Source organism: Fusarium mangiferae (assembly GCF_900044065.1).
Source record: "Fusarium mangiferae strain MRC7560 genome assembly, contig: FMAN_scaffold001, whole genome shotgun sequence".
Lineage (NCBI taxonomy): Eukaryota > Fungi > Ascomycota > Sordariomycetes > Hypocreales > Nectriaceae > Fusarium > Fusarium mangiferae.
The window spans coordinates 2,131,304-2,148,142 of NW_024573921.1; the positions used below are offsets into that span (position 1 = coordinate 2,131,304).

A 16,839-nucleotide genomic window follows, 5' to 3' on the forward strand; every position below is an offset into this window, starting at 1 on the left:
GACAAGAGCTAGATCCTCTTTGCGCCACAATTTTACTTGAGCATCACCTACCCGGGAGCAATATCAATTTCATGTAAACCAACACAGCATTTTTTGATACGCGTCAATCACCTCATTATTAGTGATAATTTCCTGATCATATCCCCTCAGCTGTTGGAGACTCAGCGACCTTACTCGAAACTTATTGTACCACTTTGTACTCAAGCGGTTGGCACACAATTATCAGGTCGTTCGAGCATTTGTTCCACCTCTGCCTTAGACGCGATGAGCAGAAAATTAATCAACCAATAACTTCAGATTCTAAAGTGTTAACCTTAACGTCATTTTCTGCTACCTAAAGCTACAGGCCATACCTCAGTAAGATCATATAGTCAGCTCTGCTCGTCCTGGGGTTGAATGGCTAAGATCTAGCCTTTTAAACTCCCGAGACTCCTAAAGTGGAACGCAGCAACATGAGCCTAGATTACTTTCTCTGGTACCACAAACATCATCACAAGAGAATTGATCAACCCAGCTATGATTAAAAGCTTGGGAGGATAAATCCAAAACCTGTTCATCAGAAGTGGCTGAGGCTACCACAAGGTTTAGCAAGATCGACATGACTAGCCCTAAATTGTGTATCGCGCCTCTTCTGGCGTTCTCTAACCAGTAGACAGTGACAACATGAAGCCCTTCTAGCCTTTCAAGTGAAAATTTCCGGCATGGCGCTGCCGTGGTTCTGATTATGGGATTAGAAAGTTTCACGCTGGCAACTCTGACGACAAACTTATAGGAACCAACCTCAGTGAAGAGCTCACCAACACACCAAACAACAACTGCCGTTGTGAAGCCTCTCACGGGTTACCTCCGTCAGGTCAATTTGAGGACACCCTGAGCTGTCTGTCAATGGATTGAATGGAGCCAGCGAAGCGGTCATGAACGTTCTTCAAAATCCCTAGCGGTTGTGATGGAGATTCTGGCTCATCCAACTCGTCCATAGCAAGCTCAGAGGACCACTCAGCAGTATCCGGGGAGACCAATTGGGATAGAAGTCAATGAAGATGGCTGGTCTAGAATATGACGGAAGAGGTGCAATGCATATGCGGCGCCTCGATCAAGATGACACCCCAGTGCTTTGGCTCCATGCAGGACCAAGTCATGGTTCCGAGTGACCGTCGTAATGATAAGACTTGACAAAGTTAATGCCTTTCCTGATGACGGAAGACGTGGTCTCTGAAGACGAATACTGGCTGATATTCAAGATCTTGATTAAGTGGGCATCAGGCAAATGCATCAGCTGAGACTGAGAGCCATGTTCCTTTGTGAAACCTGATCGAGATTGTTATTGCATGATGGGCGGAGGTATTGGGCCGGTGATTTACGCTGGAACGAAATCGATGGAAGAAATAGAAAATGCAGGTCGTTTGTTGGATGTTGATTTTCACAGGTACCGTATGTACAAACCTGCAGGCGGACGATTCCCCCCTGTCTCACGTAGATTCTACATCATCCCGTGTGTTTGACAGGCAGCAAGGGGGCAAACATCTCGCAGCAAATTATAGGGCGCCCTTTATCAGGTATCGTTTTTGACGACACGAGACGCACAATATTACTCACGATGCCATGATGAGGCATGACGTGAAAATAGTGATACAAGCTCCCTAGTCAGGTTGTTCGTGATAAGGATCATGAAATGCCATGTGATAGAAGGGAAAAAAAGGTACATTGGGCTGCCTGGCTGGTTATGCGTGTAAGAGGCAAAAGCCCATCTAGAATGCCAAGCTTGGGGTGCGCGCCAAGTTTAGTTACAATGGATCATACTTGGCCATACCTATCAGAGACATTCCCCGCGAAAAAACCCCCCCAGGAATGGAGTCAAGACAAGACAAGCCGAGACGCGTGTCGTCCTATCCAAAGCTGCAGACAAAACCGTGCCCTTTTTGCTTCTTGTCAGAAAGGCGAGAATACCCGCTGATGGGGGGACATAGTTGCAATAAAGTGCCTCATTGTGATTGCATATCCTTGCAGTAGCTTCAGAGCCAAGGTAACCTCCGTATCGTCCCTTGCAACTTATTAGTCAAGGCTCTATTTGCCTTTGGATGTTCGCAGATGGTACAATGCGGGGAAAGCTCTTTTTGCTGGTCACGGATGCATCGATCCCTCTTGGTTGTTGGCAGGAGAAGGCACACGGCACACGCTTTCAGAAAAACAAAAAAGTCTGGGCTCTGAATGAGACCTTTCAACCTACCAATTCACGACCTCTGGGCTGACAATTTCTTGAGGCCAGACGATTAATGCTGAGCTGGCGCTGGCGCTTCAACACACACCCTTTCATCCTCCAACTGCCTTCCTTGTCTGTCGATAGTAAGTGGTTTGTACGTCCCCCAATTCTGTTCCGAGTATTCCCTTTGAGGAGATGAATAGTCATATGATGGCGTTCTGTGGTCACACACATACTCCCTCCGATTTGTCTCCCCTTGCTGTCTCTCTAATTCATTCACACAACACATACATACTGTACTGTACTCGGCCATCGGGTTATCTGGATGTTTCCCTCTCCCTTTTCTGACCAAAGCCTAACTCTATTATCCCAACAACTACTACCTTGCCTACGTGCGTCATGCAACTGTCACTCTTGGTACTTACACCCCGAGACTTCTAGTTCGATCTTACGGAAGATTTACGAAAGGTTAAAAAGGGTCCTAGAGCCCCCTGGAATCCTGCCTGCCCTGCTTCTCTGCTTGTTTGGTTGGATAAAAACAATCTTCGTCGACACACCTTCTCTACCTATGCCTGAGATACGTCCAACCCTCCTTCAACAATATAAACAACATTCGCAGCTGCGCCTCTGCGTGCTTACGTTGTCGATACACAACGAGGCCTCACCATATCTGTGTTACAGCTAGATAACCAAGCTTTTGGCCGTTTCGAAATTTATTCTTTACATTAAGCTTCACGGCTATCTATCAACAACCTTCTTCATCTGCACCTTGGCCTCCACATCCCAACGCTTTTACATATCATCCCTCCCTCCCTTCCATCCATCCTTACATACTACAACAAATACATCGTGCCTACATACCTTTACCACATACTACTGCATACTTCTCCCTACATACTACATATTCTTCCACTGTACAACCACATCTCATCACCATGTGCCATACCGTAATCGCCCAGCGGATGTGCAAGGATTGCCGCCATAGCCTTGGTGAGACGGTTATCGACTTCACCCGCTGCGCTCGTAAATGCTCGAGCCCGTTCTACTGCCTTACCCCTGAGCCTCAGATGGAGCTATGTAACCTATGTACCGCGACGGCGACACTATCTACACCGGTACTCGCACAACATGCTCTCGAGGATACTACGACTGCGGCTGCCGCAGCCGCAGCTGCAGCTTCAGCTGGTGCAAGGCTCTACGATCACTCTATCGCAAAGGCTGCAGCATATCCGGGACCTGGAGTAGCCCGTCACACTGCGGCTCATTAAGACCTCCCCCATAGACCACCTCGACGGTGGCTTTTGCTACGACATCGATATTTAGGGCGTTTATTTATGTAAGATCATGAGGGAAATTGAAACGACGAAACGAAATTCCGCAAATATAGTGTTGGGAATGGATATGGGTATGACACGGGCAACAGGCACAGGATCACAGGCGCATAAGGACGGACAGCATTCATCAATGCTCTACTTGCTTCACATCACATCACATCATTTCATTTCACTCTACACAATTGATTTCGTATGTAGTGTCACACAGGCACAGAACCCCAGTGAGGACCACTCTACTGGTATGAGATGGAACCGGAGGACTGGTCAATGGTACTGAACCAAGAGCTGGGGCAAGGGTGTACAGAAGAATCAGAAGACACAATCGTTGACTTACGGCAATAAGCTGAGTAAGATACAATAGCCAAAGAACAATAAAAAATTGATCAGGATGGAAAACATTGTATTGTATTGCACTATCCAGTCTAATCCTCATCTCGAATTCGAGTTCGGTCGGCTATGGCTCAGCGCCGTCAAGCCCCTGTTCTGCGGGCGAGCGGGCGGGTGTCCGGCTCCTGTTCCCGCCCGCTACTAGACCACCTATCGAGTTTGAGATAAGGTAAGGTACGGGCAACAAAAGTGAGACTATTGAATGGACCTCTCAGGACCTCTCAATTAGTAGGTTAGTTCCAACTATCCGTACATGCTCAATTTATCCGGGTACATAGTCAGCTGGATGCCTTCTAATTCGCGCAAGCTCTCACTTGGGTGTACCAAGAAGTGCGAATAAATGCATGTGTACTCCGCATGTATGTCCTAGACAACAGTACATACCTAGGTAAGGTAGGTACCCTGAAACCCTGAACCGATCAGCAACTGCACTTTCATCGAGATACACTAACAAAAACGCAGGGAACAACCCCTCAATCACAGACAGTCACAAACCACTATCACAATTACTCACGCACGCGCTCACATCCAATCCATATAACACAAGCCGCCTGTTGCACCAAAATAAACACAGTCGTCCTCATGACTCGGAAAGCTCGTCTGGCTGCAAGGGGAGGGTTACCTGAGTTCCTTCTCAGAACTGTGAACCACAAGTATTAAGGGGATATTACGTGCCGACACCTCGCAGACAAGTAGCTGCTACTGCCAATCCTACCCGCATCACGAATATTTGTTCATCCAGTTGCTGGCAAGAAGGCAGTGGCCACCCGAGGCTGCGGTTCACGGACCAGACTGGAGACCCAATTGCAGGTGGCAGACAGGCAGTACCTTACCTTACCTTATTTCATGGGTATCTATATTCATCCATCAAATCCATGCAAGCGCAAACGGACTTTTTCACTGCAAGGCCTTGGGGGGTTTTCAACAACGATCCTTCCTTCACTGACCTCATGGAACGGCTGTTTGCATTCACCGGAGCCTTCTTTCCCAACGTTGCAAACTTACCTTTCCTTACAAGCTCTTTTTCAACGTCTTCGCCATGGCTTCAACAAAGTTTGCACATCCAACACCATTTCTGGTTACAGCCTCGACGCGACTTGAACCACCACCTTTAAGTTGCAAACACATTTATCAGCATCATACCAATACTCATACTTCGATACCTGCCATGAGTAGTCTGTACGGAGTCATCGAGAGGGCCAACAAAGCCAGCCTTCTCGATGAGCATGCAAGCCTGTGGAAGTTGTTCATCGAAGGTATCGACGAAGTTGTGGGTTATGTCCGGGAGGAAGACTGCATGAAGATCCAGTGGGACGCTAAATGGTTTCGTTGTGAAACGGTTAATAAGAAAGGCGACGAAGTTCGGAGAATTACCATCGTAAGGAGTAACAACTACCTTGCTGTAGACGGGATTTCTCACGTTCCCTCTCCTGCAGAAGCTTGCAAGATCGCATTTCAAAAGCTCTTAGCCGCCAACGCAGATATGTTCCCCGCCTTCAGTCTGTGGAAGGTGACAGAGGAAGCAGATCAGGAGTATTGCCCGATTCACCTAGCTGATCCAGGAGTCAACGTCTTGCCCTTGCGCATTCCTTTGCCATTACGAGGAGTCCTGGGGGTCTTAACGGTGGGCGTTCATCTTAATGTCTACAGAGTAAAGGAGGAAGATGGCAAGGAAATTATTGATCAAATTTGGGTCTCACATCGCTCCAAAGACCCCAACTACAGCTATCCTGGGATGCTAGATCAGATCGTAGCTGGAGGCGCAGATACCAACGACACGATAGATGGACAGCTAGCTCCTTGCAAGACGCTGGAACGGGAGGCAAGAGAGGAGGCTGGGTTGACCATAGACCACCAGACACGACAAGTATTCTTTGAGGAAATGGGGGGCGGTGATGGGGACAATCAGATGCGTATCCACGTTGGGACCGTAGAGAGGGCCTCGTCCATTACGTTCTTCGACCTCAAAGACGAGAGTGCGGGTGACTTCTACAACAAGCACCTCGAGCCCGGCCTGCGATTCGTCTACGATCTCAAGATCACCGACCCAAGCTTTCGACCGAAGAAGATGGAGAGCGCAATCGAGAGATTTGAGCCCATGGGAGTACCTGAAGTGACGGAAAGCCTGAGCAGCAATCGATGGAAGCCTAACTGCGGACTGGTGATGCTGGATTTTATGGTAAGACATGGACTTATCACCAAGCACGACGAAAGCCGATTCGAGCGTATCAAGAAGGACCTACGCCAACCGCTGTGCTTCGCTTTCCTGACGGAATTACAAAGCATCACTAAAGGGTGGTAGGAGCTTGGTCACAGAATCGAAGAAGATGGCACGGGGTTCAAATTGTAGAATGGGTGACCGAGAACAAAAGTCGAATTGCATTCGCAGGGGCAGGCGATGGTTTGTACAATAGTGTGACATGATCAATCATTATTAATGTACTTGCTTTGCCTCCCTCATACTGTGATGTTTACCGGCTCAGAGGGTCGATTGTTCTGCGAGTCACGGAAAATCAGCGAAGCCGTGTACCTCGAGCTCGTCGCCTCGGATCTTGACGGGGGGCGAAGGTAAAAGGGTGAAGCAGATGCGACAAACTTCAGTTCCAGTGTTCTTCCAGGCGTGATTGGTTCCCCTCTGGATGATAATGTCGCCTCTGCGGAAGGTCTTGGTGGCCCCATTGTCGAGGATACAGTCAATCTGGCCCTCAACGATTATGCCATAGTCGACACTGGCAGTCCGATGCATGATAGCGGGGAAGCCAGGCCAGAAGTCGACAACTCTAAGGGCAGAGCCAGAAGCTGGAGCAATGTCCTTCTCGGTGGGATTTTCTCTGTATGACTTGAGGTCATTGTCACCTGTCAGAGTGTTGGTGCCATCCTCGTTCACATATGAGACGTGAGTCGTGAAGCCACCGCTGCGGTTCCCCTCAACTTGAATGGGGATAGTCTCATCCCAGATGGCGTTCCCGTTAGAGTCATGGGTGGTGATGAATCTCTTGACGGGAGGGAGTGGTTTGGCTTCAGAAAACATATTGGGGAGAGTGTTTTGTTGACTGTCAACTACCTATGTTGGTTGTTGTGTGGTGGTGTTTGAGAACTTCGATCTTTTGCTTGCTGGCTTGCTCGGCTGATGGTGATGATTATGCTGATAGAGGGAGAAACACTTGTTTCCTTATACTGTCCAGCTCCATGGCGAATATTACACTTCTAAGCAAATGTCATGAGACGGCATGTCCCTTGAAAAACATGATCCTGAACGGCTAGTTTCTGCATGAGAATTAGCCAATCAGGCCTTATCTCTGTCACTTTCACAATATATTCCTGTTACAAAGCTGGGGCCGTTTTTGATCCGTGTTTCGCAGGTCGGTCTCATCTTGAAGCTTTGAAATCTCGCTGTTCCGTGGAGTTTCTCTCGGGTGTTGGTGTTGGAACAACATTGGTAAGCACCCAGATCCTTCGACAGGGGGTCACCGTATAGTTGCCGTTTCGGCTATAATTCTCTGGGTCATCTCCATCGAACCAACCTCTCACTCCACAAGGCAAAGCCAGGTCGATAAGGGTCTTCCTTCGTCTTAACTTCGCTATCGATACGTTCTCGTTTTGTCATGCGGAGACTCCGTGGAAACAATACATGACAGAGCATGGAGCTGTCGGTGTGAAAGAAGATGTTTTACAACTCAGCTTACGGCGCTTTGCCAGTAAGTTTCGATAGTGCCGTTATAGTATTGACTTTTGAGTATGAGTTAGCTGACTTTGCTGTTGACAAACTATTTGCAGGGCGTTCTCTGGCTGCTTCAAAGGTGTGCAATCTGTGCACTAGCCTGAAATTAGCTTCGTATAATCTTTCCGTGGCTATGTTTCGTGGTAAGCCAAGAAATTCAAGGCTGAGATACAGCAGCCAACTAGAGAACGAGGAGATGAATACCGAAGAGTGGCTAACGTGTTCTAGGCCGTGGCTATCAATTAACGTTCTATTTGTAGCCCATGATGAATTCATGATGCATAGCAAACACCCTTTGGCGGTTTGTGATGCGACAGTTCATTGTTCCCAATAGCATGGCTAATTCCGCGAGGTAACATTGGGAGGGAATAGGTTCCGCCCGGACAAAGATTTCCTCGTTCAGACTGTCAATCTTACCCTCATTCAAATATCGTCTCACAAGATTAGCAAATCCTAGCTCTGCATCGCCGTTTTCCAAGCCCTGCACGCTATGCTGTGCAAGGCTAGTCGTCAAGTCGATAACGCCCTCAAAGGGTTAGTTACTTCACTGTTCCTATAAGCTACCAAAGATTTCCCCCTGTTGTGTTGGCATCCACGCCCTACAATGAGTCGACGGGGAGAAAGGAGCACGGAGCACGGAGCACGCAGCCATATGTACTACATAAATCGGCTGAAATGAGACCCGGCGCTGTAGTCCAGCGTCAGATTTTAGTGACTGCCCATCTATGGAGACCAAGCGGAATTGGGTGTTTATGGCCATTGCTTTTGGGACTTGAGCAATCTGCCACTCACCGAGAGGCTGATTATCCATGGCCAACCCATGCAGCAGGGTCTCAGAAGCCCACACTGTTCGGCACGGGTCGCTCCAACCACTCTTGGCGGTGAATTGAATGCCACCTCGGGGAACGTCTCGGATGGACACTGTCTGTTGAGTTGGAAGCACAGAGAAGACAGTACCTAGAGTGCCTGGGCCATACGCTGTGATTAAGCTCGGCACAGCCAACCTCTGGCTCCATCTATCAAGCTTAACTCAACGCCCTTGGTGCTGTGGTATCGGGGAGCGACATGCTATTCTGGGCCACCTGTGCGAGGACCACTCACGAGCGAGGCGGGTATACTCACATACCCCATTTCGGCAATTTGCGTCAAAAGCCAGGCAAATCAACGGAAATCACGGGAGACCACGTCTAACTCGGCCAGCCAATGAATGGCTAGAGGCAAACGCTTGATACTTAGTGTGCTGTAAGCCGCTGCCCTGTTGCTGCTAGCTGGGTTCTCAAGGTACCTCTGTCGTTCAACGCAGGTACTTTTCTCAACTATCACTCATATGGGGAAAAGTCGATGTTAGTCTCTGGTCTGATTGTTTCTATCTCTGATTATTACAGGGGAACGGCATCGTCGGCACAAAATCATTCATGACTGCGGTTGCGGAGGTGGCTTACACTTGAACACAAAATTCTTGGCCTGACGATCTTCATGGAGACGACGTCAATTGAATTGAGATACAGATACATACCTACGTTGGTTAACCATGGCCCAGAGCGGACGGACCCTTGACCACAACCGACCAGTCTCCTGCAAGTGCATACAATATGCCCTTATGCAACTGTGAGGCGAGCCCGAGAGCACAGCGGCCACATGCTTGAGGCGGAGCCAACTTGAACAATACAACGCGAGGGCATAGCTGGATAGAGAAACTTAGACGAGGTGACAATCAGAAGATAGTTCTGTGCAACGTTCATTGTATGTATACAGGAACTGTTGTAGACTCTAAACCTCACTCATCCTCACCCAACCATCCTACTAAGGATTAATTTATCGAATGCTTCCTACTGAATGCATACAGCTCCGGCTTGAGCTTCGGAACTCGGCGGACTTGGGTTTGAATTGAAAGATATTGCTGTTGGATCTGCTCCATGGTCAACTCATCAGGATCCCTCTGCATACATCAACCCTGGTCGAAATAGTCCAGTTGTGACTGAGCGTGACTTACAGAAGCGAATCGAGACCGATCTAGCGCTAAGCTGACCATCAAACCACTTTACCTTGCGCTGCTAAAGACTTGATGCAGACTGAGAAATAAATACGTGACTTGACACTAGGGACTTGCAGCATATTCTATACATGTCTTTACATAAGCTTTTGTTTTATTATCGTTGTTTATAGAAATATGGACCAAATCTCTCACAGTATCATACACTGAACTCTTACAAAACTTGACCGGTCAACGTATACGGTGAGTCTTTCGCCTCTGCTTCGAACAATCTGCCTGGCTAGTATTGGATCCACCAAAGTGTTAGTCATGCCTTCAACAACCTGGTAATGTTGTTGGTTCTGTCCTCAATATTGAGGTGCTGTACGACGAGTATTCGCTTTCTGCTCCATCCACCTACTCCATATCCAGGCTCAGATCCGCTCGTGTGTCGTCCCTGCCTTCAGCACCCCAGCAGAACGATCCATAACCACCTCTTTTCGTAATAGTATAATGCTGTTGGTTCTGTTATCACATCTGGAGCTGCCTCGTAAACGCGCAGAAGTTCACTGACTTAACCTCTTCGAGTATTCAGTCGCCTGATGTTGTTGGCTCTATCTTCAACAACCTGGTAGAAGGTCTGTGTTTCTCTCTTCAGCTATCCTCTTTCTTAGAAGCATCATGCTGTTGGTCCGTCTTCAACGTTCACGAGACTCTTGTTTAGAAATAACCGTATTTATCCCTGCACCAGAATTAGCCTGCGTGTAAGTCAAGAGGTAAGAACAAGTATAAAGGAGAGATGATTCTCGGGTGAAAGATGTCCATCATCCTCAACACATCACTCCCTCAACCATCTCTACTCTACTCTTCTCATCTCATCTCATATCCTGCTACTCTCAAACACCAAGCAAATCTCTTCAATATGAAAATCAGTACCACCTTCGCAAGCCTCGTGGCTTACTGTGCCATTGGCATCCAGCCCAGAAGCAGCATCTGAGCTCACCAGCCGCAACGAAAACCACCTACTGGAGAAGCGAAAGTGCTATAACGGAAAGAAGGAATACGGCTGTGATAGTAAAGGATGGTGCTGGAAGAAGTGCGGCGGCAGCGGGAACGGAAATATCGCCAACAGTGGCCCATGGTGCTGGGCCAAATGGAACTATGGATGGGGTGATGGTAACTGGGTCTCTTGTCACTCTGATAACGACTGCAAGAAGGCCTTTGCTGGTGAAGCCGACTGTGCTTGGGGCAACTGTGACGGCTGTGGGTGCAGCTGCTGAGGTCGGAAATGGAACCTGTTATGAGTTCATGAGAAACACGGGATTAGGTAACCAACTTGATTTCTTACAATGGATGCTTCAACCACTTGAATATCCACGTGATAGCCACAATAGTAGTCAGCGACTACCTCAGGTCTATTATGTCAATACTTACTGCTGGCCGATGTCGGAGTTACATCAGCCTGATCTGTTGAGAGACTGAGCCTCTTGAAAGTCGGGTTGTTTCTTGAGCTGGGCTGGGGCGGAGTTTCAAAAGGCTGAACAGATGCTCACACCCTTGTAAGTTGCAACCTCAAGCTTTTGAATTCGAACAGGGGTCGGTTCAGCTCGATGCGCTAAAGATCCCTCGCGCCAATGATCGCCTACCAGCAACGCCACTAGGCGCAGGGATCTCACTAGAATGACTGAATGAGCAGGGGGCTGTGGTTTTGGTGCACTCAGAAAGACAGAGAAGTCCCTGGGGCTGTGGCCATTGATCTCGTCTACCTAGTCCCATCAAGGCTCACCCCTGTTGCAGTACCCCCGACACCACATGCTGGATGTACTTGGACGGTGCGCCCAATGTACCTCACAGACGGACAGCATGTCGATGGCCTGCAAGTCTTCGCCGGGGCCGAATTGCACCTTTTGGCCCCAAATAGTACAGGCGGACAACAGACAAAACCCCCATTGACCCCTGCCTTACTGCACTTTTCCTCTTTGTCAAACACATATCGTTGCTGTGCTGCGAAGTCGGTTACTGCTCCAACACGCTTGAATAGCTTCACATCGTGGGGCACGAACTCACTTACACCGCAACATATACCGTAGCTGCGAGGCGAAACTCCTCTCGCCCCTTGGCCAGCAGAAACCAGGCAGTCGCATGAAAGACGTCGAAAGATAAACCGAATTTCTCAACCATCAGAATAGCGATCGAATACCCCCATCTTTGTCGAATCGAAGTACAACAGCACTAGACTACGATGCATCGCTCTACTACTCTCTTTGCTCTAGGAGCACTCAGCTCAACCGCCACGGCCGCTTGGTTGAAGTCGAACCAGGAGAGATCATGGGAACCTCCTCGACAGACCGGAGTATTTGGGGAGGAAGCTGAGCTGGGCCAGGTCGCCATGGGATGGTCACCAGTACCAACAGGTGCCCCCAAACTCGCCGGTGCCATGGACATGGGCTTTGCCTTGGGCAAACGAGCCGAGTCAGACAATACTTGTGGCTACGATACAGTTGGAAGTGAGTCGATACCTAGGCGTGCTTCTCAGCGAAGCCGCAGACATGGCCCTGGACAGACAAGACCAAAGGGCTCGATCTCCAAGTGTTGAAACTAACATGACCTGCAATAGACTCCTTTACTTGCACGAACACCTTATCCGCCACCTGCACCTTGTCCGATGGTTATGTTGGCTGCTGTGATACTGCGAGATCTTGCAACTCGGTCAAGACAACTTGCATCCCCTACTCGCGATCTCGTGACGAATGCACATCCTTTTCAGATCTTCATACTCTCTGCTGGTACGTGCCTGTTATTTGATCAAGAAAAGGAGTGTCGATTGATTTGTTACTGACTTGATATTAGTGGCCAGCGCGATCGTCCCAATTGCTTTGAGTGGGTTGCGACCACAGGTGTCGACGAGTTCACATTATTCGACTGCTCTGCCGGCAACGGCACCTCTGTCCTGCTTTTGTCTGACCCTTTAGCTCTATCTTCGACCTCGGGCGACGATTCGTCCACTACTGGCAACCCCTCTACGACCACCGACGATGGATCGTCCACAACGACCAGCGCTGCGGCAACCTCCACAAGTGCTGATAACGGCGGTGGCGGCAGCAGTACCAACGTTGGCGCCATTGCTGGTGGTGTTGTCGGTGGTGTCGCTGCTCTCGCCCTCGTTGGCCTCGCTGGTTTTCTTCTGTTCCGCCGCCGCAACAAGACAACTCCTGCTACTGCTGCTGCCGCTGCTACACCCGGCGATGGTACACAAAACCAACCTCCCATGGCCCAAGGACCCCAGAGCCCAGGGCCCAGCTTCGTACCCTCATCACCTTCCAACGCCGCCTACCCCGCTGGAGTCCCCTCAAACTACCAGGGTGGCTACCAGCAGGCATACGACCCCTCATTGGCAGCTCCCTACGGTCAACCCCAAGGATACCAACAGCCTGGATATAGCGGCTACTCTCCCCAGCCCCAGAACTTCCAGGGCCAGTACCCTCAGCAAACACAGTATCCTTCTCAGTATGGCGTCGGCGGCTACGGAGCTCCATCCGCATCACCCCCTCCTCATTTCACACCTAGCCCGGGTCCCCACAAGGACGGCCCCGAGGGCGCCCCTCAACAGCATGTTCAGGAACTACCTGCTGTCCAACCTTTGGGAAATGAGGGCAACAGAGCTGAGCTGAGCTGAGCTGAGCTAGACGTGTCGTTGATGGTTTCATGGGAGTAATGGGAGTTTCATTCTGGACAACGGAGGATTCATAAAGATAGCAGGTTCTTTTTGCAAAGACATGTGAGGTTTCACACTTGAACGGATTTGCATGAATATTTGATTGTATGAGTTGGTATATTTCTGTTCTCAGAACGAACCTAATGGTTTATTAGTTGACGAATCAAACATGATAATGTCCAAGTCAAAGTTGCTTAATTCACAAAGCCATAAAGCGTATACGCTAATAATGAAATCTTTCTGACCATTAGTCACCACCACTTCAGAAATGCATCGCCAAGCTGACATTATGCATGTCTGTGATTTTCAAGTTTCTCTTCAACAGCCTCGTTCCACCATTCTTCCCAGTCAAGCACCTTACGACCAAGTCTCGCCTCCTCAGCTGCAAAGACCATAGCATGGCTTCGCAGCACCTCGTCAAGGGTGCATCCAATAAACTCATCTTGAGCACGAGGAGCCTCCCAGTTGTGGTTCTTGACGCGATCACATGCCATGACAAACTGGCGTGTCAGACCCAAGTCTCCGCCACCATGGCCAAGATCTTCGACACGAGGATGATATGTCTTCACCTCGCCTGTGTTAAAGTCCTCGACAACGATGCGACGTGAATTAGCGTGAACCTCGCCATGTTCGCCATAAAAGTTAGAGTAGCGTTCGCAGATCTTTGTTGTCTGAGCGACCATATGCAGAGTAGCTGTCTTTGAAGGCTTGGTGGACTCGGGCCATGTGATGGTGACGAACTGGTCGTCGCAGACATTGTTGTCAGCTTCAAAGACACAACGACCGAACCAGTTACGGGCTTGGATCTCCGACTTTGGTGTAGACTCGTCGTAGTCTTCCTCCAGAGCCTTGATCAACATCTCTTCCTTCTTCTGGTGGGAGGGGTAGTCTTCAATGTCATGGACGACGATACTGACTGGCCATCTTGTATTGCCGGCCTGCAGACCCTTGAGTTTGGGGCCCAGGTAAATGTTCTTTGCAGAGAATTTGCACCCTTCGTCTCCGAGGGGGCATTTCATGCAGTTTGTTGCCGACCCTGCAGCCTTGGGCTTACGACTTTTCTTGAAGAGATGAAGGTTCCCAGCAGATGAGACCGTTTCAGGGAGATGTGGCTCTCCCTGTCCTGGTTTCTCAGGAGAGCAGAGCAGCCAGAGCAACAGATCGATATCGTGGCAGCTCTTAGTCAACAAGGATGGCGCAGTGGTATTCTCGTTGCGCCAGTTTCCCCTGACATATGAGTGCGTGAAGTGCCACCAACCTATTCATATCTTTGTCAGTTACATATCAAGCATCGGCTTGTATTTTCGAAGGGATCTATGATTCGTGCCATCTTTACTGACCTACGGGCTCTGTGTGTACAGCGCTTGAAATTTCGCCGATGACACGCTCCTCAATGAGAAGCTTGCGGAGCATGATGTTGTGTGGGCTGTATCGCAGCACATGGCCGATTGAGAAGATCTTGGTGGATTGAGAGGGACGCATGGCCTTGTACATGTCGATGCAGTCTTGAAGGGAACACGCAAGAGGTTTCTCACACATAATGTGTAGCCCTAGTGGTGCAAGACCGACGATAACCTCACGGTGCATCTCGTCGAGTACGCAAACAAAGACTCCATCAACACCCTCCGGTACATTCTCTTCACCCGAAGCAGCTCGTCTTCGACGGTCCTGCTCATATGCAAGAAAATCTAGCCAGTCATGGAAAGACTGGCCTTCTCCAGGGGAGCCTTCACCCCAGATGTGAGCTCGGCCGAGGGACTCGCGCTTGAACTTCAAGGGTTCAGCAATAGCGGCGACAACGCCATTGGATACGCTGTCGATTGCTGCGGCGTAGTTCTGCCCTCGTGATCCAGCGCCGATGATGAGGAAGCGTGGTGGTGTCACTGACATCTCAGGCTTGGGAGGGGGGTTGGAGACAAGAGTCTCTGGCTGTGGTTCGGCATCTCCATCTTGAGCTTTGGTAAGCATTGTTAAGACGTTCTTCAGTTGAGACATGTCAAGCAATGAAGAATCCGAAATCAAGCGGTGAAAGTGTGTAGATACGAAAATGTTTGTTTATATATGGGTTCAAGGCTGATAGAGTTAAGTATCTGCCTTGAGGGGGATTAAATGAAGAAGCCAGACATCCAATATAATTCGCGGATGCCTCGCAGGCAGCACAAGGAGAACTATTATCGTAAGGAGAGTCTCTGCTGAATAATCGCAATCAAAAGGACCAATTATGCGTACTGCGTATTCTCAGTTGAGGCTGAACGTTGTGTCTTTGTGGAATTGTTTTCGTATATCGTGTGGTTGAAGTTGACAATGGCGGCCAATGAGGTAGAGCTCATTAATACACGCAACGTTCCAGCGCATTGATTAACTGTAGGTATGCACTAACAGGAAGTTTAATGGGTTCTGAATGGATCATACCCCACTACTCGAGTACTGATCTCTCATGAGAAAAGCCAGATCCAAACATCAACGTTACATTGCAACCACCGAAACTCACAACAATGTCGACAGTAGCAGAAGTGCAGGTTGATAACCAGCCCAAGAGCGCCAGCGATGATCCTCTTGTCTGGATTGACTGCGAGGTATGTACTGCTACGTGGTACAAGGGGCATCAACTCACATCGTGGGCAGATGACTGGCCTGGATCAAGACAACGACGAAATCATCGAGATCTACTGTATTATCACCACAGGAAACCTCGAGATTCTTGATGAGGAGGGGTTTCACGCCATCATCCACTTCCCCCAGTCCCGCCTTGACCAGATGGACGAATGGTGCACAAAGACACACGCAGACTCTGGCCTCACCGCTGCTGTTCTCGAATCCACAACTACTCCGGAGCAAGCCGCAGACGCTCTGTATGAGTACATAACACGCTTCATCCCTGAGCGCAAACGTGGTCTTCTTGCCGGTAACAGTGTGCATTGCGATAGGGCGTTTCTGCGACGTGAACCCTACAAGCGGGTCATGAGACATCTGCATCACAGAATTCTTGACGTGAGTTCTATCAAGGAGGCCGCAAGACGCTGGGCAGCCAAGAGGATTGTGAATAAGGTTCCCAATAAGAAGGGTCTGCACAAGGCGAGGGATGACATTCTGGAGAGCATTGAGGAGGCTAGATACTACAGGGAGGTCATCTTCAGGCCGACGTTTGATGTTGTGCCTGCCAAGAACAAACCTAACAAAGGGAAACAATGAATCAATAACAATTTCTATGGGAAAAGGTGGGTTATAAACTGGCCAATGCTCCTCATGCCGACGTGACTTTTAGAGTTGTCATGATTGAACTCTTCAGCTAATGCACGCTTCTATGACATGATCAGAGCAATACTCGAGTTCATGACTGACAGATCAAATATTCTTTTTTTTTTTTTTTTTTTAATGTATCCAACATTTGAGTACCCAATGGGATACCAATTACTCGTTCTAGGGTTTTCTCTTGGTTCTTCTCTTCAAGCCATAGCCATATTATATTCTCTGAGTTTCTATCATGGGGACCAATCTCATATTGACGTG

The 16,839-nt window shown here is 49.0% G+C and overlaps 7 protein-coding genes across 7 annotated transcripts; 4 read left to right on the top strand and 3 right to left on the bottom strand.

Annotated features, from left to right (window-relative positions):
* Positions 1 to 3,135: 3,135 nt before the first annotated feature.
* FMAN_01192 (uncharacterized protein) lies at positions 3,136 to 3,468 on the top strand (the record flags this gene model as incomplete). Its single annotated transcript, XM_041831997.1, has 1 exon — positions 3,136 to 3,468. The coding sequence occupies one exon, from the start codon at positions 3,136 to 3,138 to the stop codon at positions 3,466 to 3,468; it is 333 nt and encodes a 110-aa protein (XP_041676529.1).
* A 1,492-nt stretch (positions 3,469 to 4,960) lies between these two features.
* Positions 4,961 to 6,223, top strand: FMAN_01193 (uncharacterized protein; the record flags this gene model as incomplete). The annotated part of the gene is made up of 1 exon (XM_041832008.1): positions 4,961 to 6,223. One exon carries the CDS (start codon positions 4,961 to 4,963, stop codon positions 6,221 to 6,223), a length of 1,263 nt encoding a protein of 420 aa, XP_041676530.1.
* Positions 6,224 to 6,424: 201 nt separating this feature from the next.
* On the bottom strand, positions 6,425 to 6,952 carry FMAN_01194 (uncharacterized protein; the record flags this gene model as incomplete). The annotated part of the gene is made up of 1 exon (XM_041832019.1): positions 6,425 to 6,952. The coding sequence occupies one exon, from the start codon at positions 6,950 to 6,952 to the stop codon at positions 6,425 to 6,427; it is 528 nt and encodes a 175-aa protein (XP_041676531.1).
* A 3,684-nt stretch (positions 6,953 to 10,636) lies between these two features.
* FMAN_01195 (uncharacterized protein) lies at positions 10,637 to 11,795 on the bottom strand (the record flags this gene model as incomplete). Its single annotated transcript, XM_041832030.1, has 3 exons — positions 10,637 to 10,909; positions 10,963 to 11,029; positions 11,686 to 11,795. 3 exons carry the CDS (start codon positions 11,793 to 11,795, stop codon positions 10,637 to 10,639), a joined length of 450 nt encoding a protein of 149 aa, XP_041676532.1.
* A 61-nt stretch (positions 11,796 to 11,856) lies between these two features.
* On the top strand, positions 11,857 to 13,290 carry FMAN_01196 (uncharacterized protein; the record flags this gene model as incomplete). The annotated part of the gene is made up of 3 exons (XM_041832041.1): positions 11,857 to 12,121; positions 12,232 to 12,400; positions 12,465 to 13,290. 3 exons carry the CDS (start codon positions 11,857 to 11,859, stop codon positions 13,288 to 13,290), a joined length of 1,260 nt encoding a protein of 419 aa, XP_041676533.1.
* Positions 13,291 to 13,616: 326 nt separating this feature from the next.
* FMAN_01197 (related to dehydrogenases and related proteins) lies at positions 13,617 to 15,297 on the bottom strand (the record flags this gene model as incomplete). Its single annotated transcript, XM_041832052.1, has 2 exons — positions 13,617 to 14,587; positions 14,670 to 15,297. 2 exons carry the CDS (start codon positions 15,295 to 15,297, stop codon positions 13,617 to 13,619), a joined length of 1,599 nt encoding a protein of 532 aa, XP_041676534.1.
* A 527-nt stretch (positions 15,298 to 15,824) lies between these two features.
* FMAN_01198 (putative REX2-putative 3`-5` exonuclease) lies at positions 15,825 to 16,521 on the top strand (the record flags this gene model as incomplete). Its single annotated transcript, XM_041832064.1, has 2 exons — positions 15,825 to 15,905; positions 15,955 to 16,521. 2 exons carry the CDS (start codon positions 15,825 to 15,827, stop codon positions 16,519 to 16,521), a joined length of 648 nt encoding a protein of 215 aa, XP_041676535.1.
* Between the last annotated feature and the right edge of the window lie 318 nt (positions 16,522 to 16,839).